Genomic DNA, 23803 nt, shown 5'->3' with positions numbered 1-23803 from the left:
GTAACACTGGAATCTGGCTCCAGCACAGGGCAGCATCTTTGTTTCTGCTGCTAAAGCCTGAAATCTCTTGGCTCTTCTCACTCCTCACTTACTGGACAGCATGAATCCGAATTCCAGAGATGAGCAGCCTTGTGACAGTATTTACAAGAGACTGATGTCCTGTGTTCCAAATTCTCTTTTGTACCTTACCCCACGACTGATAAAGGCTTTTTGTTTCATTTCAGGGTTACACATCTTATGTCTCCCACATAGGCCTTCAGCAGCACCCCTCCCAGTCAGGCACAATGGTACCTCCTACCTATACTGGCCAGCCCTATCAGAATTCCCACCCCAGCTCTAATCCTGCCCTGGTGGATCCTGTTAGACAGATGCAGCAGAGACCAAGTGGCTATGTACACCAGCAGGCCCCTGGCTATGGGCACACCTTGGGCAACGCACAGAGGTACCTCCTACCCTACTGGATGTTAATAAGCTGTATTTCATTAAGGCCTTCCCTGCTCTGCTTACAGAACCCTAACAGCAATCTGTGAAAATCCTGTTCTCCGTGCTGTGTTATACAGCATCTGAGTCCTTTGCACCTTCAGGGGAACATCTTTATCCAACTTTCAGTCCTGGGAAGAAACAGAGAGACAAGATGAAATTCAGAGATGCTATTTGCAGGCAGGAGACAGTGTTACCAGCCAGAGAAAGATGGAATTGGGAAGTATGAGAAAAATGAACTGGGAAAGTCATAGTTTTGGTTTTAAATCTAACCAGCAGATCACCATCAGAGGGCTAGATCTGGGATTTCCACTGCTCCTGAGCAGGTATAAATCCAGCAGGGAAATCATGCAGAACCAGTGGGCTGAGGACTGTTACTTAGGGCTTCTAGAAAAACAGGTTGGATGAAACCCTTGAGAGGCCCTGGTGTCCCTCACCTTTCTGCAGAGAGGCAGCATGGATTGCAAGGGGCTGTTTGGGCTGTCTGTCTTGTTGATGGCAGAAGTTGGGTTTGGATTAAAGAAGCTGGCTGCCCATGAATCTTTTCCTCCATGAGCTTGTCTTTTTCTCTTGCAGGTTTCCTCACCAGTCAATACAGCAGGCCCCCATGATGAGTGGGATGAACCATTTGGGTCCACAAGGAGTCCCCTCAGGAATTCGACCCAGCCAGATACTGCCTGACCAGCAGCAGCAGCAGTACCTGAGGCAGCAGCAGCAACAGCAGCAGCAGATGCTGAGGGTGAGTGGTTGCTGACAAGAGGAAGGCTGCTGGAGCTGGAGGAGGCTTGCCCAGCACTGCTTACCTCTGTGTCAGCAACACTCTGGTCTGCCCCTCTGTGCCAGGAAGCATGTCAGCTCTGTTGGGGGCTGTCTATAATAATTTGCTAGGCAGTTCTCCCTTCCTTAGAGCTGGCCACTCCTGATGGAGACGCCTGCTGCGCTACCTTTTGCCAGCTAAAGGGAATTTAGGAGCAGTAAAGGTCTGTTTAATCCTCTGTGGCCTGCATCCCACCTCTTCCTGCTCCAGCTGAGCCCATAAGATTGTGCAGAAAGCTAGCTGTCTTAGAAGTGTTGTAGGAGCTAGAAACAAAGTGAAAATCCCCCTGCCCACACAAGAGCAGGTAGAGTTGTTCCTTACAAGATCATTTTTAGGGGCATATCTGCATTTTCACAAGATCAAAATAAGCATTGGTTGCAGTTTCCAATGGCAAGAAATCTGGTGTGAATCAGTCCATGTACTCCACAGCTAACAGCGGATGGTGAAACATTGATCCAAAGTAAGCTGTTAGACCCAACTCTCTAGGTTTGAAGAAGTTCACAGGCGTGTGTCAACAGACATGAGTATTCTATGGATTTGCATTATGGTCTTATGAATATTAAATACTTATATGATATACAGATATGAATGCATTTCTTGGAGTTACAGAAATGAATTGACAGAGAAACACAGAAATAGTTTGGGTGAATTGGTGAACCTTATGACAAGGCCTAGTAAACCTGTAGAATATGGGGAGACTTTATATGGCACAGAGTGCTGAGGCTTTGTGTTCTCAGAGGGGCCTGAGCGAGACAGCGCTTCCTGCAGAGAGCTGCAGTCAGCAGTATTTGAGAATTGCTGCCTTGCACTGGACAAGAGACTGCCTGTAGCATGGTCAGCAGCTTTTAGTCCTTTTGATGAGTAGCACCCCCTGACTATTCACTTGGTTTCTTTTAGCATTCTCCATCACTCGTATTTAGAAAAAGAACATGCCTCAGACAAATTGCTAGCACTTCTCCTAACTCAGTAACTTCATGTATACCTTCAGCTTTTAGCTGACATTGCTTGATTGCTTAAAAAAAAAAAAAAGTGGAGTGCCCAAAATCTCTGCTGTTACTGTGACTCCTGCTGTGTTATCAGAGGCATACCAGATGCAGAACAGACTCCTGGTGCTTGAGTTGACTGTCATGATGCAGGGGCTTGTAGAAACGATGGATGGCCTTTTGGTTTGTCTTGCATGGGTTGGTAGTCAACTGTTGCAAGAAGGCAGGGCATGAAATTGGGAGGGGTATTCTGACTCATTTATTCAGTCATCTGCTTTCTTGTGTACCCAGGTCATAGCATCCATTTCAAGAACTTAAGTGGCCAAACTGGATTCAAATGGAAGTTAGGAGGCTGTTGTAGAAACTCACTCCCTTTGGGTTGAATCCTTGATCCAAGCCTCAATGTGTTTGTGACAGGTTCTTGTATTCAATTATTGTCCACTGTGTTCTGTTGTTTACTGGCTCTTCTTTCTCTGTGATGTTTACCCAATGTATTCCTAGGGAGCACTTGCAGCTTCCATAGGTCAGGTTTTTCTTATCTCCTCTCATAAGATACTGTCCCTTCTGATTGTATTTTTGTCTGTTTTCTGAGTCTGTTCAAAGTTTGAACCTTATCCTTTTGCACCAGTGATTGGAACTGTACCTAGCATCACCATGTTGGTTTTTTTATGATAGCATTAGTAGTTTTCTGTTTCTGCTAGAAATTATTCTGTTGATCTAGAGTTCAAAACTACATTGGCAGAAGGGGAGAAATGTCTGAAAATTAGGAGAAATGAAAAAACCTTGAGATTTGTGGGTATATTCTGACTGTTCAACATGCTGAATATTCTTCTCACCGTAACTAGTTCTGTCAACATCTAGGTTGGAGCACTGCATCCAGTTTTATCTGCATCCTTTTACTGAAGTGCAACACCAGCTGGCATGAGTGGCAGAGAAGGGCAGCAAGATAGATCAAAGAGTTGGGGAACATGACTGAGAAGGAAAGGCTGAAATAGCTGGGCATCGAGTTAGAGAGGCAGAGACAGGAGGAGACATAAGTCTCAAAATTTTTTGTTTTCAAAAAAAGCCAAAAAACCCTTATCTATTCTTGTCCCTTGGCTTTGGGACAAGAAATGGCCTTAAATCATAACATGAGATTCACAGTAGAGATCAGGGAAAACTCCAGTAGTAGGAGTAACTGTGACCTGGAGTGGACTGTGTAGGGAGGTCATGCTCTGTTGCTACCTCTTGAAAAATTTTGAGAACAGGTCAGGCAAATACTCAGTGAAGTCAGTATTGCTGATCTTAACCAGGAGGCAAGAGATGAACCAGCCAACCTCTTGAGGTAGCTCTTAGTTGTTTTCTAGTCTTGTATCTTGTTTGCTCCTACTCATTCCCCAGCTGACCAGTAAACTTGTAGTTCTCTTCCTGCCATCTGTCAATACCTCATCCTTGTTAGATGAGAACCTTGTTACTGTCCCTGTATTTCTTGCCATTTCTCAGCCCGGGACAGGGTGCTGGTGAAATTTGGGTAATTTAGGTACCTGTAAGGAAAATGGTGTAAGAGGGTATGTTACTGCATGGAACATCCTTCCTCCTTCAGCCCTTCCTGTGCCCTGTTGCTGTGTGCATTGCCCAGATAGTTCCCTGATGGTCTCTTCTCTTTTGTCTTCACAGCAGCAGCAACAGCAGCAGCAGCAGCAACAGCAGCAGCAACAGCAGCAGCAGCAGCCGCAGCCGCCACAGCCGCCACAGCCGCAGCAGCAACCCCAGGTCTCCACAGTGCCTCAGCCGCAGGCGCAGGGCCAGCCCCCAGGGCTGGGCATGCAGGCTCTTCCCCCCCAGCAGCCCATTGTGAGTGTTCCCTCAGAGGCAGAGGGACATGATAGTCCACCACAAATCCAACGGTGCTCCACCTGCATCCCCCCTTCTCCCCTCCCCTGCGCTTCCCAGGACTTGTGTGAATGCCAAGGCTGCCAGCCAGGTGGTGTGGCTATAACTACATTTCTCTCTTTGCAGTTCCAGCGTCAGGGCCTTCAGCAGACACAGCAGCAGCAGCAAACAGCTGCTCTGGTTCGACAGCTTCAACAGCAGCTTTCCAGTAAGCCTTGGTGTTCTTGATCCTGTCCCTGGTCTTCTTCCTGCCGTTTTCTGTTGCAGGTACCCCGGTGTAGTGAAGCAAGGCCAAGCCAGACTGTCTTGTCTGAGGCCATAAATGATGCTGCCAGGGTGGTGGCATGAGGGCTTAGAGCTCCTGGCCCAAGGGGGCACAGCAGCAGGGCAGGCAGTGCTTGCCAGCTTGTGAGCAACCTTCCAGACCTTCCTTCTGCTGTCTGCAGAGGGACGAGGGAGCTGAGCCTTTGTAGGGGCTGCCATGCAGCTTCCCCAAAAGGACCCAGTCTGCAGCTTTAAAGCATTCAGAGGTATTTCCTCTGCTGCAGACCACCTCTGAGAGGCACAGGGAGGCTGTAATCCCTGGGGTGGATGACCAGTCCACTTGGTGGATGACCCATAGATACTGTGTTTGTGTTGTGATCAGGACAAGACTTCTTGGAGGCAGGGAGGGTACTCTGGGAAGTGTTGCTGCACGCTTGCTGTGTTTGCAGTGTTCTGTGGGCTTCTGTGGCTGCTGTCACAGACAGGGTAATGGCATAGATGGTGTTCAGTCTGGCACTGTATTCCTATAATCTGCATTGAACTACTGACTGGGGAATCTAGAAACAGAACCCACTGTGCTGTTCCCTTCTGAATGGCCTGCTGTTTTACTGTCACCTCACTGGCTTTTGTGCCATAAAAATGGCAGACATGCTACGAAATGCCCAGAAATGGACTGCACAGAAGTTTTAATGTGCTGTTTCCCACTAGCCTGATTGACAAACCACAAGTCTGTGCAAGGATCCCAGCCAGGACATTCAAGTGTAGGAAGACCTCATATAAGAATCTGAATATAGCAGAATAGCCATATTTTTGTATCCTGTCTGTACAGCAAACAGAGCTGTTTTATATGGAACAGATGTGTGGGTCCAATGCAGCCAATGTGTCAGCATGCAGCTTCCATGCTCCCTCACTGGGTTTGCATCAGTTCCACCAGGAACAGTCTGGAGTTCTTATTTGTAGTGTCTGGGATGGAGTGGAAGGCAGGACATAAACTAAGAACAGCCTGTAGGAGGGGGACAAGAATACTTTGGGCCCAGGATAGGCTGCGTTAGGAGGCTCCAGGGTATCCCTGAATGTACTATTGTCCAGCAGAGTTGAGGAGGAGAGCGGACTAGCCAGGTTACGCTGGTCTCCTTTACTTAGTCTGACTTAGGGTCAAACATGCTGATGGGGTTTCAGGAAAAAAACTACAGAATTTTATTAATCGGACAGTATCCAAGTATACTGTGAGCACTGTACATCACAAAACACCAGTCACGGCAGTTTGGGAGTTCATGAGGTTCTTGAATATAACTTTACCATGTTTCCTGCCCTTTTTGTGCCATCTGGAAGTCCTTTGGGCATATCCTTCATTTGTACTGAGATACTGACAGGGAGCCAGGATAGTTGTCTCTGAAACCTTCACTAACTCAGGTTTCTGAGTGTGCCTCAGGATGAGTGTTTGACACTAGCTTTCTGAGCAGCTTGTATGGCTGCAGGTGTTATGCAATCTTACAGGGCTGATTTTTCTTTCAAAATCAGAAATAATTCATCCATAAACTCATCCTAGCTGCCACCTTTCAGGGCTTTGTTATGGTGCACCAATTCCACCACAAGGGAGGGAGAGGTCTCCTCTGGAGAAGCTTCAGGATTGGGACTGGCACATATCTATCTCTTCAAAGAATGTGGGGTCCTGACTGTGCTGCTGCCTAAAGGTTCAGACAAATGAGCAGGGAGTGCCATAAAGGTTACATTTTTTCTTCTCAGCCTGCGACACACTCCTAATACTGTGCTGGTGATGTGGGGAGAGGGATCTCTTTTCTGAACCAGGCCTTGTGACTGTCTAACTCTGTCTTGACCTCAACAGATACACAGACACAGCAGAACAACAACCCATTTGGACGCTACTGATCTGTGGCACTTCAGCCTGATCCAGGAGGGAGACATCACTGTAGACTGGATACAGCCTTTTCAGCCTGACCCACAAACTGGGGCTGCCCCCAACCGCTGTCCTTGGGCCTGTGCCCCCAGTGCTGCTGCTGCCCGTCTCACAGGGAGATGCCAGGAGGATGGTTTTATTGTACAGAGAAAGTGTTTTTACTATCCAATTTCTACAAATGTTTATGGAGATCCCTTGTGGCTGGTAGTCTCCCTTCCCACTTTGGTTTCAGTTTTTACTCCGTTTTTAGTATTTTTGTTAAAATAATGATTAAGACATTGTAAAATTTTGTATCTTATTTATACCAGATGAACCCCGTACTGCAGACATTCTTGGATGAATACAGAGAGCTTACTTTGCAAAAGGAGTGTGTATTCAGAGCCTGCCTCTCCTCCTCAGCGCTCCTCCCAGTACAGCCCAGCAGCAGATCTACACATGGTCTTCATCTCTTTCTCAGTAGAACTAATGTCTGCATTTTCAGCTTTTGTGAATGGCTAAACAATTTGGTTTGGGAAAGAAAGCCCTTCTTCCCTGTTTGTTTCATAAGCTGGTGTTCACAATGCTTGCAAGGGTTTTTGCGAGCTTTGTAGGATTTTTATGTTGATTAAGAGCTTTATGAGTAGCCTGTGGCACGTTCCACCAGGACAGAGGTATAAAGCAAAGGGGGAGTTATTGCAGGGTAATTCTGAGCCTTAACAAGCTCAGCTTCCCAGCCACAGCAGTAACTGAGATGCTCAAGCTAGTACCTCTGCAGTCTACGAGGAGCTGCAGACTGAGCGCACTCACAACACTACTTCTCCTTGCAGCACAGTTTTGCTGATAAGCACCAAGGCTCCTCTGCTAGCTCCTTCCTGACAGCCACAGTGCTTTCTTTGATGGGTAACATGCTGCGTTCTCAACTTTTGACTTGGCTAATGCAGCCTGCTGGCATGGAGTCTCATCTCTGTAGCAGGCTGCTTTAGCTTAGTGCTCTCCATTCCTGCTGTCTGTTGAACCTGGAAACTGCCCTCACCAGCACCTTTCTTCTCTCTTTGGTTCTTTCTCAGCAACTTGCTTGTGGACCATTTGACCTCTGGTTCCCTCTGGTAGCTTTTCTTGACCAATGTCTTCCTTCTGTCCCATCTGTGTGGGGTAGGGTGAGGCTCACAGGGACTGATGGAAGAGCTGCACTTGATCTTAATCTAAGGGCAAATAAACAGTTCTGTAGGGTAGGCCATAGCAAGAAGGCAAGCTTAGGGAGTGGAATGAGGGATGTTGAGGGATGTTGGGGCTGTAGCCCTCAGCTCAGACTACTGTGAGGGATGTCAGTGACCTAGGGCAGTGCCCCCTGTGGTGGCTGATGAGCCTGTCTGCTGCCCCAAGAACTGGAGCTGAGCCCTTTCCTCCTGGGGAGCAGGCATGTGGCTGCTTTCAGGGGGCCAGCTGTGGGGATGCCTGGCACCATGCCCACCCTATGCCCTGCTCATCCCCAAAGGGCACTGCTCTTGCACCTGCACCAGGCTCCTGCCGTGTTGTTGCAGGTGGGTTGGAAGGTGTTGCTGGCCAGGCCTGGTGGAGACTGACTCCCTCATTTATGAGGACAGATATGTGTGCAGGGCTGCTTCCTCTGTGCATCCCTGCTTGTCCCCTTCCACGAGGATCAGGCTGGGGAGCAGCCTTGAGCTGGCTGTTAGGAGCAGCCTGTCTCGTCCCCCATCCCCTCATGCCCCCCCGGGGGGGGGGGGGGGCGGTGCTAGGGGCTCTGCTTACCCACAGCCTGTGCTGGGTGACCCCGGAGGTGGAAGCCTTGCTCATGGCCATGGCTGTGACAGCTGGCCCCTGCTCTGAGGGACCCACGGCTGGGGCAGGAGGGGGCTGGGGTGTGGGCAGGGATTGCCCCAGGGCCAGCAGAGCCACAGCCTGGGGGAGCTGGGCACTGTCTCCACGGCCGGCGGCCACCTCCTCTACCGGCCATGGGAGGTAGCTGAGCCTGCGCCAAGTGGCATCTTGAACGCTGCCTTCTGCATCGCTGCCGTGCCGGAGGTGGGAGGTGGGCGGCTCTCTGCAGCAGCCGGAGCGGGGCGGGGGAAGGCAGCACGGCCATGGGCGGCTCTGGGCAGGGGTGCCACTTGCATGGTGGCTGTGGCAGTGTTGGGGGTGCTGCAGCAGGAGAGCACAGAGTCGGGTGCTGACCTCCTGCTTTGTGCCCTTCAGTGCCCCAGGGATCTGGTGAAAGTGCCCTAGGGACCACCCTGCCTCCCTCTGGGAAAGGGGGTGACTTGTGCCTCCCTGAGCCAGATGCCTGCTGCCAGGGCACCCTGCTTTATTGCATGGCCCAGCAACTGGGCTGCCCCTGCTCTTTCCTCCCGCAAAAGGTTACCCCCAGCTGTGCCAGCTGCTTGGCAGGCTGGGTCTGCGTGGGATGAGCAGGACTCCAGAGCTCCATTGTGGTGATGGACCCAGGGCTGCCAGTATCCAAGACCCTCTGGCTGCCCAGAGGTGTCCAGTGGGTGCAGGAGGCTGCGGGGGAATGTGGGGATTGGGGCAAGACCTGGTCACGGCACAGGGCATGTTTGGTGCCCAGCCTGGGTGCGTGCCTTCCAGCTGCCACTGCTGTGCTGCACGCTAGCACTGGCCACGGTGGTTTTAAGCAGGTCTGACAGCTTCCAGCCCTTCTCCTTCTCTGAGTTGTGGCTAAATGCTGCTTGTGACAGAGCTAGAGGCAACCAGAGGAATTTTATTACACACTGCCCATTGAGTAACGCACACAGCTGCCCTGCTGTGGCCACCGGTCTGGAGTGGGGTGTGTGTGTTTGATGCTGGGCTCCCTGGGGCTGGGGGCCAGCCCTAAAGGGTGCCTGGGCAGGGTCAACGGGTGGTGTGTGCAGGCGATGCTGCACGGTGTGTGCCCAGCACATGGGGAGAAGCCTGAGGTTGCACAAAGCTTGGCACAGTAGGGTGATGGATGGGCAGGAGCAGGTTGTGCCCCATGCACCCGGCAGCCTGGCACAGGTGGTCCCCACAGACTGTGCCCCGGGCAAAGGTGGTTTGTCAAGCACTGTCAGAGCTGGTGTTGTGCAAGAAAATAAATTGCTGCCCACTCAAGCAGCTGAAGCTGGGAGTGGAGCAGCTTTGTGAGCACCCAGCCCTCCCTGTGCAGTGCCCATGGTGGGGAGCGGACCATGAGGCACTGCTGCAGCTATGCACCATGACCCCATCCTGGGCTGATTTTGCTGGGCAGTGAGACAGGGAGCCATGCCTGGAGCCCTGCTTGCTGCAGGGCAGCCCGGCCACCAGTCCAGGGACCCCTTCAAGATGCTTCTCAGGGCTGATGAACCCTGGTGGGCCTGGGCAGGGTTGTGCATCCATCCCACAGGGTGTTGGACCATGTTGTCTGCTCAAGGGCACACAGGGTGGTAGCGTGCAGCTCACCCTGCTTATAACAGGCCAGCAACAAAATTGGTCAAAAACTGCCGCCCACTTGCGAGCAGTCCCTTGGAGAGGGAGTGGGGCAGGAGGGGCAGGAAACTGACCTGCTCTGCAGCGGCAGCCGGAAGGTGCTAGGGGAGGTGAAGCCCAACCTGCATCAGGGTGCAAGGATCTCCCTGCGGCTGCATGTTCACTGACTCAATGCACGTGCCAGTGGTGTGTGGGAGAGCTGAAATAAATGTCTGCTCTTCGCATGCTGCTGCACAAGCATCTTAAATGGGAAGTGGTGGCTGCTCTGCAGAGCCTGGGTAGGGTCTGGGCTTGCAGCTCTGGCAGCGGGAGGGAGGCAGAGCCCAGCTCCCCTTGCCTGGATTGGAAAGTGTGGAGGTGTCTGCTGGTAACTGCACGTCCTTCTCTTTGATCAGGCATTACAGCTGATGCTGCCCTGGATACAGCAGAGAGATGCAGAGACCAGACACATCCAGCAGGACTCAAATCCATGCCCTGTTTCAAATGATTTCTGTAATCCCATCAGGCAGGACTGAAAGAGAGATAGCCCTGCCATGGGCAGAGGCAGGGTGGAGAAGAAGCGGCTCCTGCCAGGAGGCTGTGTGTGGGAGGGGGAGATATCCCGATGCTGGGAAGGGGCACGCCAGGAGGAAAGGGGAACGACAGAGGTGCTGGGTCTTACTGCACGGTGCTGCTGGGGCCTATGAGGCTGTGGCTGCTAAGCCTGCAGCCCGGTGCATGGCAGGGGGTGGACCGGTTGCAGGGCTGCACCTGGCCCCAGGGCTGAGGCTAGGATGGGGCATCCCATACTGGTACCTGGTGAATCCTCCCTGGACTAGCTGGGCACTGCGGAGCAGTGGGAGAGGCAGGGGCTGCTCCCCTGCCCATGGGGAAAGATGCCGGGCCTGGAGGGTGTGGGGTGCTCCAGCTGTTGTGGGGTGTGCTGGGGCAGCAGAGCCCAGGGCTATGCGGGGGGGTGGAGGGGACCCATGCAGAGTGACTGGGGTGGATGCAGCAGGGCAGGATTCTGGATGCCCAGGATGGTACAGGATGCCCAGGGCAGAAAAGGATGCCCGGGTCGGTGTGGGATGCCCCAGGGTGTGCAGGTGTCCCGGTCGGGATGGTGGGGGTTAGCCGGCCCCCCACGCCCCAGGGCCGGTAGCTAGGCAGTGCCGGTGCCGTGCTCAGGGCAGGGTTCCAGTGGCCGTGGGGGATACCGGGGATGCAGGTGTGGTCAGTGCCGGTACCCAGTGGGCGCGGTACCGGACTGCGCGGTGCCCGGCGGGTGCGACACCCCCTCGGTGCAGTACCCAGGGCGGTGCAGATGCCGGGGCATGCGGTACCGGGCCCGGCCAGCGCAGCGGCGGGGCCGTGGGATGCCCGATCAGTGCGGTATCGGTACCGGGCGGCGCTGCCGGCGGCGGCGGCAGCGAAGGGGTGCTGCGGTGCGGCCCCTCCCCCGCCCGCCCCCTCCGTGCACGCGCCGCGCGCTCCCGGTGCGGGGTCGGGCCGGACTGAACGGAGCGCGGGGCGCGGAGCAGCCGCTGCCGCCACCGGCATGGCCCAGCCGCGCCACCGCCCCCGACGGTGAGTGCGACCCGCCCCGCCCGGCCCGGCCCGGCCCGGGATGGCTCTTGCTGGGGAGGGCGGCCAGGGCGGGACCGGACCGGCCCCATGGAGCGGGGCTGGGGCCGGCCGCCGCGGCGGTGATGGGGCTCCCGGGGCGGGGGTGGCCGCGGGCCGGTCCCGATCCCGGTCCCGAGGTAGGGCGTCCGGGGCCGGGCTGGGCATCGGGGCCGGGCGCGGCAGGGGTTAACGGGTGGGGCCGAGTGCGGCGGCGGCGGGTAACGGTGGGGGTTAACGGGGCCGGATGAGCGGCCGCGGCGAGCCGGCGGGTTGCCATGGCGACGCGCTGAAAGGGGGATTGTGCGCCCGCCTCAGCTGCGCGGCCCCCGCCCGCATCCCCGGCCCCCGCCCCGCATCCCCGCCCTGGGGCCGTCGGGTTGGCCCGGTTCCGCTCGGCTCAGCCCGTCGGGCCCAGCGCGGAGCGGGGAGCAGGGGCTGTCCCGGCTCGGGCGCTCCCGCCCCAGGGACTGGGATCCTCCCCCGGGGCTGTGGCGGGGGCTGGGGGTGCCGGTGCAGGTGGGGCCGGTTATTTGGGGTGCAAGGATGCACCCGGTGCCGCCTGGCGTGAGGCTGCTGGCGTGAGCATCCCTGGGTCAAGGGCAGGCAGGAGATCCCCTTGGCTCGGTTTATTTGGCATAGCACGGGGCATGACATTAGTCATTGAGGTCCCGGAGCTACAGGGCATTCCCTGTCTCTCTCTTGGGCAGGAATCCGGGGTGGAGGCAGGCTCAGTGTCAAGGGCTCTGTCGTGCTGGCCATGCTTGTCCCTGAGCAGGGTGGTGGTCAGGCACACGGCGCAAATATTGCCAGTGGCTCCACCGATGCGTGCTGTGGCTGGAGTCAGCGCCATTCACCTGAGCTTGGCTCCGTCATGCTCGAAGCCATGAAGCAGGACAAGTGTGGTAGGTGATGGTTAGCACCGGCGTCCGTCTGCGTCCAGCATTGTCAGCAGCGAGGGAGAGGAGAAGTGATGAGGAACGTGAGGCCTTTGGCCAGCCAGTCTCTTTCGGGGCCACACTCTCCCAAATGGTGACACTTCCTGGTGCCTTTGCTGGCAGCCCTTCCCAAGGCCACGGACCTCCCTCGGGGATGTGGCTCTGGCATGAAGTCCCTGCAATGCTGGGATTTTCCTTCTGTCCTTTGAGGGTGTCTCGTCTGATGCTGCTGCCGGCTTCAGCCCCAGGTGACAGCAGAGGGGCTGGAGGTGCCCTCACGGCTGGGCATGTATGGGTGCAGTGGGAGAGCTGACAGTCAGCTCCCTGCAAGCCCCTGCACTGGCCATGCTTTGTGTCAGCCTGATGGGACCTTCCTTCCTATGGATACTGGGGTGCTCTGTGGAATTGAGGGTATCTGCCAGCTGGGTAAGGGGTGGATGTGTCCCCAGAAAGGGAGCTGCAGGTTGCCAAGGCAGGGGTCACTTAGCTCTGGGAAACCCATGTGCCATCTTTTCTCCCTGCTCTGCACCAGAGCACCCGTGCCAACCCCTGGCGCAGGGCTGGGCGTCCTGAGATCCCCGTTGGAGCAGACCTCCTCCTGCTCTGCATGCTGCAGGTGGCCACCACCAGAGATGGTGCCTGCAAAATGGTTAAAGGCTGACATTTAGAGGTCGCACTTTTAGCATTGTGCATGTGTTTGCTTCATTTGCATTTGCAGTTAGCCCAGCTCGAGGCTTTGCCACTTGCATGTGCAGTTGCCATGGTTACATGTGCAGTCGGGATGTGGAGTTTGGTTGGACACCTGCAAACATACAGCTCTCAACCTTAGGAGCACCAGGGCACAAGCAAGAGCTGATGAGATGCAGGGCAGCCCTCAGACCTGGGTGGGTGGGCAGTGATGTGCTGGAGAAATGGAGCTGCAGTGCCCATCTTGGCAGGGTCTGCATGCTACTGCCTTGCACAGCCTCCAACTGCCCATATTCAACATGCAATGTGAATCTAGGGCAGCGTTGTTGGAGAGGAAGGTTGAGCCCATGCCAAGGGTGTTGCCCTGGACCTTATGTCTGGGTCTGTCTCCTTCCCGGACCCCATATAGAGGCTCTTCTGCCAAAGGGCTGGGGTGAAGGTGCTTGACAGCAGGGTGGTGAGGGTGGGCAGAGCCTGGGAGTCACGACCAGAGCTGCTGTGCAGGCTGGCAGTGCCTTGCCCACAGGCAGGGGCCTGCCAAGGCTTCAGAAGGCAGCGTGAGAATTGGCAGAGCGCTGTGCCGAGGCTCCAGCTATGGTGGCTGCGTCTCTCCTGGCTCTCTGTGGGGTCCAGTCTGGGTGCTCAGGTCCAACACGGAAAGGGTCAAGGTGCCTTTTGACCAGGATCACATTGAGTCTGCGAGTGAGAGCAAGGAGACAGTTGACTGCCAAAATCCTCTGGCAGGTCCACATTGGCCTTGCCTTTGTGTCAAGGGAGGAGGAGTTTTAGAACAGCAGGTATGGAAGGGACCTTGAGGTCCTCGAGTCTCTAAGCTCCATCTAAACATTTCCTGAGCAGCATCAGCTCAGCTAGCTCCTAAACCTCCCCAACCACAGTGGTTCTGCTGCCTCCCAAGCAGTTTGCTGCTGTCTTCCCATATCCTTCCTGCTAGGAGCTACTTCTATGCAGCAGGTGAGGGAGAAGGGAAGCCTTCTTGTCTGTCCAGGAGCAACTGTGGCCTCAGACAGACCAGTGTGGGGTGTCCATGCTGCGCTAGTGGCATCTGGAGGAATCCAGTAACAGGAGGAGGGTGGAAGGACAGTGGGAAGGAGGGAATGGGGACATGGAGCATGCGTCTGGGCACAAGCTGTGGAGGAGCCACAGAGGAACCTGTGAAATCTCACAGCAGAGTATGGAGGGGCTGAGTATCTGCTGTCCTGGGGCTGTGCACCAAGTGCAGAGGGACGAGGCAGGGGCAGCTTGGCTCTGTCCTTAGGGCTTTCAGTGCCACTGGGATGGGACAGTTATTTGCTCCCTGTGGGATCCCAGACAGAGATTCCTCCCCTGGTCTGTGGTTATTGGCTGCTGCTGACAGCATTTCAGGAGATGCTTCTTAATCAGGGTCTGGCATTTGTACCTGCATCCACAGCCACAGCCAGGGACATGCACGGGTCTTGGGTCAGCACAGAGGGGAGGTGGTCGCAGCTGGCTGGCAGGGGCATGTCAGCAGAAGGAGGCAGGGTAGATTCTGGTACTGGGTTGCTCAAGGAAAGCTGGGTTTGAGGACTGTGGCAGAGCTGAGTGGTGCTGCATGGTGGACTAAATGCTCTGGTGGTCTCCTAATGTGATGCTCCCTGGAGCTGGGGGCAGGGAGCAGGCTGTGACCAGTGCTGTGCGCTGCTGGCCTCAGCAGGATTCTGCAACGGGTGTGAGGGAAATGAATAAAAGGTCCTGCAATTGCTAGAGCTGGCAGTTTGAACCCACATCATTCAGACCCTGGAGTGAGTCTGACTGAGGGGAAATGGGGATGAAGTGGGAGCGGTGGAAAGACATGGGGGCTTCTGGCTGCAGCTGCTAGGTTCTGTCTGGTGCATGCGGATCCTGGAAGTTTTCCCTGGTTAGGAGGATATGTGCTGTTTGTTTGGAGGTTTGTCTGGGATCAGTAGCGATGTGGTATTGCAGTCCACGATGAAACCTGTGTTCGTGCTTAGTCTTGCAGTTGTGTGAGGAAACTGCCCTTGCAATATACTCCTTTTGCCACGTTGTCTGTCTAGCAGCAGGGCAGGCACATGGCGGGGGGGAAGTTGTCTGTGAGCAAGACTTTGTGCCAGGGAGCACTGTTTGGGCTGAGACTGCCTTGGCAAGGAGCTCAGGGGATTGTTGGTAAAGAAGCCTTGTTCCTGACACTGCAAAATGCAGAACAGTGGAGTAACATCTGTTATTTTCAAACTGCATCTCAGTGCGAGCATATCCTGTGAGGTGCCTGGCAAGCAGAGCTGAAGCTTTGCCTGGTGGCCAGATGCTCTGGCCATGCCAGCAGAGCAGGTGGCAAAATTTGGGAAAGGTTACAAAGAGAGTGTGTTACAGGGCTCATACTGTGTGCGAGCCTTGTTTGGGTCTGGGCCTAGGCTGCTGGGGCTCTCTGAGGGCAAGGATGGTTGTCAGAGGCTGGTCAGGAAGGCTTTTGAGATGGGTTTGGGGAGGGGACTGCTGAGAATGCCCTTTGGCATGGTGATCAGGGGCTGCTGCTCTAAAGGAGTGGGAGAAGAAGCCCAAGGCTGCAGTGTGGCCAAAGTGTCTACATGCCACTCACCATGGAGGTGGCAGTGTCCATCTCCTGGTGCTGGCACCCAGTCCTAAAGGAGTTGTGGAGGTGAGTCCGTGAGTCTGGCTGTCTTCACATCTTTCCTCTACCCCTACATGACTCCAGGCACTGCTGAGCAACTTGAGGACTCATGGGACAGTGATGCAGGAGAAGGGGGCAGGGGTTGCTCTGTGTCTCTGTCTCTAAAGCTGCCCAGGGGAGCTCAGGAGAGATGTGTGGGTATTGAGATCATTGTGGAGTCAAATGCCTGGAAGTTGCAGCAGGAATGGTCAGAGGTCTGACGGCCTCTGTGCAAAACATGGCTAAATAAGGCAGGGTTCTTCAGACTGGAAAAGAAACAACAGAAGATGGATAAGAGATGTCTACAGGAGGCCAGGAGAGAAGGGATAGAGGTTAACTGTTCACGGTTTCCTTGTACTTGCATGGAAAGTCACATCAAATGAAGCTAGCAGGAGGTGCCAAACAGGAGGAGGGGCATTGCCTCTCACAGACATGCTATCAAACCGCAGAAGTCCTCAGAAAAAGGTGTCGTGAACAGCAAAACCTTACATTGGTTCCAGGAGAAAAGGGATTAATTCAAGGACAAGAGGTTCCCCCAGAACCAGTAAATACACCGACATCCACCTCTGACTTGGGCAGCTGCTGAGCTGCAAATTGCTTGTGCTTCTAACTACTGGCAAGAAAGTACATAGGGCAAGGTGGACCCTTGGTCTGAACTGTTATTTTCATAACATTGTGCTCACTGGAGAGGGTGAAGCCAGGAGGGAGTGCTGGGCTTTGGTAAAGAAGGATGGGTTTATCCCCATCCAGCTCTGTGTTACTTTGCTTGGCACAGGGTGACAGATGCCTGCTCAGTCCCGCTTCCTTGCTGAGAGCATGGGATGCTCTCCCCACATGATGGAGGTGCAACTGGTGGGAGAGGTGCGACCTGTGCCAATCCTCTGCCTCAGTATCACAGGACCCTTTGCTGGAGACTTTTGATGGACTTTCGTCTGCTGAACAGTTGCTAATTCGGTTGGTTTGAAAATGGATGGCAATATCTCTTCCCTCCTGTGTTACCTGGCAGTTCTGCTTCCTCTGGTTCCATGGGCATAGGGCACCCCCCAACATGCTGGCAGCAGAGCTGGAGTCTCATCACAGTGTTGTCCCAGTTCCCTGGTACTCACTGCACGTGGTGGGCACTGTGGGGTCACCAGGGATCTGAGCTTCATCTCCCTCTCCTCCAGTCCTCTGGCTCTGCCTGTTCTCATGCACATCAGGAAACATCAGTCTCAGTTTTGTTCCCGGTTTTATGCCCAGATGAGAAAAGACTCACGTCCTGCTACCAGTGAGGGTCTAGTTCAGCCTTACCTCGGTGTACGTGGGGTGCCAGAAGGCTGTCCCCCAGCTCCTCGAGCAGTCCAGAGACGTGTAAGGACAGCACGGAGATGTGAGGCTCGGCTTGGGAGAGGTTTGCTTCCTGTGGGAGAAATAGACTTGGAGAGGAGGATGCAGGATGAGCTGGGGATCTAGATCACACCAGTGGGCTTTAGGTGCAGGGCAGCAGGATTAGGCCAAGCAAGGTTGAAGCTCATGAAGAGAACACTGCTTCCCATCCTTATGACTTCCAGGAGGACCCTGTCCACGAGGGCTCAGGGAAGTGTCCAGCTAGTACAATGGCGTCCTTGCAACCACAAAACTGAAATCTGCCCTTGGCTAGCAGCCGTAAGGGGACATATCCTGTGCCTCAAGACAGAAGTGGTCTCTGTTTCTGTCTCATTTGATGCTCACAACCTTAAGAGGAGCCAAATGGTTACCGGCTCTTTGTAACAAAAACCTCCTCCTGTGTCTGCCAGGAGTGATGCTTCAAAGTGGGCATCTGCCGTGGCAGAGCTGTGCTCAGGGACCTCTGAGAAGCAGCAGGGAGCACAGGAGCCTTCTTGGCACTGGGGATTGCTGTTCCTTGGCATTTCTGGTCCTTGCAGCCTGCCTGTATGTCCTGCTTCATCCTGGTCTGCTCCCTCTGGAGAGACAGGGCATCCCCAGGCTGCTTGATTTGCTCTGGTCCAGCTTATTTCTTAACACTAGGCAGCCTTTACAGTAAAACACATTAAAGGATTTTTTTTGCCAGAGGTTTTAGGCTTTCTGCTTTTTTGTGCTTGAAGATAGAAAATATGGGAGGAGAAAGCTACAAGGGAAAATAGAAAATATGTTTTGGATTAAATTTGAGCAGGCTTCCTTCCTAGCTGATGGCTTGCCTGGCCTCCAGTCCTTAGCAAGCCCTGGTTGCATTAGCAAGAGTCAGACTTTGTGGAGTTGCCCTGGCTGCACGTTGACCCTCCAGCCTGGGGCATTTCCATGGTCTTCTGCTCGGTCATGCCAGCTTTAGTTTTGGTTTGGGAATGCGAGCAGCTGATGGCTCTTGCTGAGGGCAGGCTTCCCTGCTTGAGGAAGCTGCTTGTCTTAGTTGAGTAGAGGCCGTGGGCTTGGGCTGGACTATCTACCTGCTTGAGGTCCTTCCAAGGTGACTGACACCGCATCTGTCTGGGCTGCCACCTATACATACGACCCGACGATGGCAATCTCTGGCTGTGACACCTATATGAACTCTTTAGGTTGCTCACTGGAGCACGTAGCAAATCTGTGCGTTTCCAGAGTTCCTGGGAAAGCTTTTAGATTTTCTGGGGAAACCAGTAACTCTGGGACAAACTTTTATCTTCTTTGGCGGCAGACGGGCTTTTTTGGATGCTGTGCCATGCCAGCAGCATGTGTGGGTGGCTGTTGTGCCAGGGGCCCTGGGGCTCCCCTTGCTCTGGTGCTGCCCCGAGCGTGGAGGGCACCGCCAGCATGGTGGCAGCTCTGCTGTGAGCCAATGCTGGCTGTGTGGGGTCAGCAGCTTTGCCCAGGAGCTCCTCCGCAGCCGCCAGCCATTAGCCTCGTGCCGGTGCTCAGCAGCAGGGTGGGGTGAGGGGGGAAGACAGATGTGGAGGGGGAGGGTGGCTTTTCCAGCACCTGTGCCTTATTCTGGAGCGTGCAAGTGTGAAATTCAATTTGCAGATAAGCTGTAGCTGGTGAGGAACACAGGCCACAGCGTCTGCTGGAGCCAGGCGGTGTCTGGGAGCAGCACGGCCGGCATGCACAGCATGTCCTGCCTGCCAGCTCTTGCGGAGGCTGACGTCACCTTGGAGGAGCAGTGGCTGCTGCAGGACGTGGCTGCTTGACGCTGTGTCATGTTGGCTCTGGGGGTACAGGCCCGGCTGCTGGCAGGAGCCCTGCTGAGAGGTGCTGCCCTGGGGCTGGTCTCTTCACAGGAGAGACCTGCGGAGGCAAGGGGCATGGTGCAGCTGAAAGTGAGAGGGACCTGGTGCTCTCTGCCACCAGCAGCTTGCAAGCTGGGTGGCGGGGAGGATGGGTGTTGTGGACGGAGGAGTCCACGGTGCTTACAGCAGTGATGACATTTTCCCACCTCCATGTTCGGATCTTCCCTTCCTGACTTTTCCAGTGAGACCCGCTTGCTGGTGGGAGCAGAAGGAATGGGCCTTATTAGCAAAAGCAGCTTGCACTGGCCTGTGCTCTGTCCTCTGTGTCCGTTGCTACCAGTGGTTACAGCTCCCCTTCTCCTGCCCCAGTCCAGAGCTTTCTGGGTCTCCCACCTCTGAGTGCTTTGCAGAGAGCAGCCCTCTGTTGTGGATGAAGAGAACAATGCTGTGAGGAGGGGAGCATGGTCACCCAGGCCAGCCACGGCAGAGCTGGGACTGAGCAGTGCCCTCAGTGGTGGCTGCTGCCAGGGCTGGCTGTGTCCCCAGGCAAGCTGCAGTGTCATGGAGCGGTGGGTCACTGCTGATGCCATCAGGCCTGGAAGGGGCACCACCAACATGGTGATGCCAGGATGACCAGTCTGTCTGTGTGTTCCTTGCCAGCCAGAGAAAGCGCTGCTCCCCTGATCCTGGCTTGACTCTTGCAATATGGTCAGAAAATCATGTCTGGTCTCTGATCAGGGCCACTGGCACTAACACACAACTCAGCAGTTTGTGTCGGCAGGATGTGCTGGGGCACTTGCCTCTCCGAGTAGGGTGATGGCCTGGGATTCAGCCAGTGCATCTCTCCGGTGCAGGACAGGACCTACAGCTCTCCTAGCTGTGGGAAACCAGGGGGCATGGGGTGGCACAGCCCCACATCCCGGGCTCTGGGCGTGTGGGTCTGCACAGAGCCTGTCTGGTGTTTTACCTGAAAGTAGGGACTGTTGTTACAAGGTGGAGGTGGTGTGGACAGTGGAGGTGATATTAGCTCAAACATCTCCTGGGACAGCTTTCCTGAGCATTACCACCAAGGACCCTGCAGTGAGGAAACAATTTGGTGCTGGACTGCAATGCTTGGGCTTTCTAGCACTGTGAGGGAGCATGCATGGCCCTGCTGCCTGCATTATGACCCTGCAGGGGTGGCTCTGTCGGGATGGCCCACACCCCCTGTTGCACAGGGATTTACTGTCTCCGTAGAGCCACCCTGCTCCATGGACTTGGTGGCTGGGTTGGTGTCCCATGGTACGAGACAGGGTGGCAACGGGTGGTGCAGGAAGGTGCTGCTTGTACACTGCTAGATAACTTGTAACCTTATCTCTGCACAGGAAAACTGACTAATTATGTCGTGTTTCAGCTTCCGTGGAAAAGTTAGTTCCTGCTTGTCTCCAACTATTTTCCTCATCTTTGTTCTTTGCCCTCGATTTCATTGCCTTTAGCCCGGATCACCTCCATGACCTGGTTTACAATTCTGCCCTGCAAAACTTTGCTCAGCTGACGAAGAGCAGTGTACAGTGATGTCAGGCAGAAATAGGTGGTTGGGGCAGGTGTTGGTAAATGAAAAAATCCTTTATCAGCTCTGCCACTGAAACCAGAGGTTCTTACAGCCACGGTCTGGATTACAACCTGTGATTAAGTGGTTTTGGCTTCCTGCTTTGTGTCAGTAAAAATGAAACATTGACAATTTATGTTGGGTGTAGCTGTTCCCATTCAAAGCACTCTTGGATTTTGTTGCCCACCCTCTCTAGTCACATTTGCAGGAAGTCTTTGCATTTTAAGCTGCAGTTGGTTCCTCTCTGCCCAGCCCACCTCCTTAGATTTACAGAGCCTCCTCTGGGCCACACTAGTCCGTGAAAAGCATTGGCTGTGCATGCACTCAGCCTGCCTGCAGCCACTGGTGCTCTCTGAGCTTTCCTTGGAGCATGCGTGAAACATCTTGACCCATTATTAGCACAGGTGGTGGTATGGGTAGGACAGGGCTTTGTGCAAATTGCCCATGGCCCAGTTGGTTGGAGGGGGTCCATGTCCTTTGCATGGCTGGGTGCCCAGAAAGGAGCTTGAGGGACTGGGGAATGAGAGTTTTGGGGAAGGACATTCCTTCAGCAGCTGGGTTTCATACTTGCTGCTTAGTATAGGGCATTTCAGAAATGGGGTGTCATTGCATCAAGCCAGCCTCTTTGGGTCACTGAAGTCTCCTTTATTAAATTTCAAACCTGCTTTTGTTAATGTAAGAAATATGAACATGTTTGGACTTAAGAGTTTCACAAGCTTGTTGCTCTGAAAAGAGCCTTGTGCTGGTGTAATTGCTCCCTAACATGTTTCAGTCATAATGATCCATGTTAACTTAAAAACTCGGGCCCCTGCTAGCTATGGTAGTTTCCGAGGCGGTTATTTGGAACAGGACATAAGAGCCATTACTCTAGCAGATGTGAGGGGGATGGTGATGAGCAGCTGGGATAATGTCAATGCATGGCTTGCCGAAGCTGGAGAAGGAAGTGAGGGGAATGCTGCTTGTGCAGACAGCTCTCTCTTCACTGGGTGAGATTTGCACTCCAGTTGCTAGCTGCGGAGTGTTGATCTCAGATTTGTTAGTGAGCTAATATTGCCTTAAAGTAGGTGCCTGGTGTTGTTTGTGATGTATTGGAGAGTGAGCAAGTTGTCTTGGCATGAACTTTGTGCTGGTGCCAAGGGCTTGCTGAAAGCAGATTGTCTGTCAGTTTGCTCCTGAATAGATGTCTGGAAATTCCAGGGTTCTGCTGATGCACTTTTGCATTGTCAGTCACCTGCCCGCACAAAGCGAGCACTGGAGTAATTCTGCCATTTATTTACAAGGTGCTGTTTCTTCTAGAATAGAACAGAATAGAATATTTCAGTTGGAAGGGACCTACAATGATCATCTAGTCCAACTGCCTGACCAATTCAGGGCTGACTGAAAGTTAAAGCAAATTATTAAGGGCATTGTCCAAATGCCTCTCAAACACTGACAGGCATGGGGCACAGACCACCTCTCTAGGAAGCCTGTTCCGGTGTTTGACCCACCTTATCAATAAAGAAATGCTTCCTAATGCCCAGTCTAAACCTCCCCTGGCACAGCTTTGAACCATTCCCACACGTCCTACCACTGGATACCAGGGAGAAGAGATCAGCACCTCCCTCTCCACTTCATCTCCTCAGGAAGTTGTAGAGAGCAATGAGGTCGCCCCTCATCTAGTCCAGGTGATGCAGAGTTTGCTCGGCAGATATCCTTGCATGTCCCACCTTTCCTCCAGCTGCCAGACAAACGGCCCGCTGGAGCCTGACAGAGACCGAGCGCTTTTCCTGCAAGTACTCCGTGCCTTTTAGACGATCTGGGCTGCAAGGCTGTGCTGCGGGTCTGCTCGGAGAAGAAGAACCCCTCGTTCTCCTGGAGCAGGAGAGGCCGGCGCGGTGGTGGGAGCGGCGCGGTGCTGAAGGGACAGCTCCCGCCGCGCCCCGGGGTCGGCAGCGGGGACGCGCCGATCCCACCTCCCCTGTCCGGGGGTCAGAGCAGGCAGGGATCAACGTGCTGGCAGGCCTGGGGGGCACTGAGCAGCCTGCACCCCCTCACACGATCTTCAGGGAACAGCACAAAGCACCGTCCCATGGTGGTCAGTCCTGCCAGGCCAGACCTGACCAGCCCCATTCAGGCTGGGATAGAGTGATGCCACATCCAGCTGTTGCAGTGTGTGCAGTGACCCCATCGCAGGGGCTTCTGGAGTCTCCTCCGGAGCTCTTTGATCTTCCAAGCTAGGTCAGGCTCTCTTCCTTTGCTGCCAGTTGTTCTGGCTGAGGAGCAAGTGCACGTATATCTGTGCCAAGGCCAGGACACTGTGTTTGCTGTTTAGACAGTGGTTCTCATTAACTTCTGCCCCCACAGGGAAGCATTTCTGAATTGAAACTCTGCAAGCAGCAAGGTGAGGGAGAGAAAAGCTGCCACCATTTCTTCATGCTGGGGTCAGGGAAGCCATAACATGAGATAATCCAGATTATTTCTATCCAGAACGTGGCACTAAACAGCCTACTTCCAGCAGCTATCCCTGAGCTGGAAACCTGCCAGCCCACCAAGAGGCTGCTGCCACTGCCCTCTTCACATCCAGGGATCTGTCCCAGCAGAGCTTCTTGCTCACACAGCAGCTGGTGGTTGTGCCATGTGGCCCTGCCTCAGCTTTCCACCAGACTCCTGGGAACCAGTGAGTGGGAAGGTCAGTCAAAATCTAGACCAGCTCAAGGTGAGCATGTAGGCCACTCCAAAAGAGCCCACGCTTTCAAGCACAGTTGTCCTTGGGTCCTCTATAGAGGCCACCCTCTGCTTGCATTGGCAGTATTGGGTGCTGACCCCAACACTGTCCCTGCTGCAGTGCTCACTGGCTGTCCTTCAGCAGCATCACCAGTCTCAGCTCAGTGACACTGAGAAACCTCCTGCATTTTTGGAGCTTTTGATGCTAAACAGGAGTTGCAAATGAGCCAGGCTATCTCACCTGCTGGGTAGTGTACCTTCTGGAGCTGGGCATCGAACAGTGTGCTGGCATTCAACACCAAAAATGTGTGGAAAGGCTGAAGTGTGGGCAAGGGAAAGGTTGGCTTTGCCCCTGGTGTCCTTCCCAAGGCAGGCTTGACTCCTTCATGAAGGACTCATTAAAGGCCATGGAGCAAATGGGGACAGGCCATATTGCAGCAGGAGGCCATTGGCACCACAGCAGAAGTGGCACTTGAAATTGTCTGTTTCTAGGGATTTTGGGTAACATTATTCTGTTCTGAATGGGAGCTCTTGAGGATCTTGGCATGTGCCTGGGAGTTGTCAAAGAGCTTCTGTCCCACATATGTTGCTGCAGCATTGAGGAACTTAACTGACACTTCTCACGCAGTCTCTCATCCTCTCCCCAGGGCAAAGGATGTGCAGTGGAGT

The 23803-nt window shown here is 54.3% G+C and overlaps 2 protein-coding genes across 5 annotated transcripts in view; both read left to right on the top strand.

Moving 5' to 3' along the window:
* Positions 1-6902, top strand: part of MED12 (mediator complex subunit 12) — a 37655-nt gene extending 30753 nt beyond the window's left edge. Inside the window, exons 40-44 of one of the 3 annotated variants that reach the window (XM_075513429.1) lie at positions 225-442; positions 1057-1219; positions 3952-4113; positions 4279-4360; positions 6263-6902. In XM_075513429.1, coding sequence (XP_075369544.1) covers positions 225-442; positions 1057-1219; positions 3952-4113; positions 4279-4360; positions 6263-6306 — 669 coding nt within the window. In that variant the 3' untranslated portion in view covers positions 6307-6902. Of the gene's footprint in view, positions 1-224; positions 443-1056; positions 1220-3942; positions 4114-4278; positions 4361-6262 lie in introns of all 3 variants that reach the window. The other 2 variants (XM_075513427.1, XM_075513426.1) reach the window with 2 other exon arrangements.
* A 4364-nt stretch (positions 6903-11266) lies between these two features.
* Positions 11267-23803, top strand: part of NLGN3 (neuroligin 3) — a 42627-nt gene continuing 30090 nt past the window's right edge. For both annotated transcript variants that reach the window (XM_075513437.1, XM_075513439.1), the window contains exon 1: positions 11267-11338. The gene's annotated coding sequence lies outside the window, so the exon portion shown is untranslated. The remainder of the gene's footprint in view (positions 11339-23803) is intronic.

Source organism: Mycteria americana, chromosome 10 (genome assembly GCF_035582795.1).
Source record: "Mycteria americana isolate JAX WOST 10 ecotype Jacksonville Zoo and Gardens chromosome 10, USCA_MyAme_1.0, whole genome shotgun sequence".
NCBI classification, from domain to species: domain Eukaryota; kingdom Metazoa; phylum Chordata; class Aves; order Ciconiiformes; family Ciconiidae; genus Mycteria; species Mycteria americana.
The sequence above is the reverse complement of the archived record's forward strand: the minus strand, read 5'-3'. Positions and strand labels throughout refer to the sequence as shown.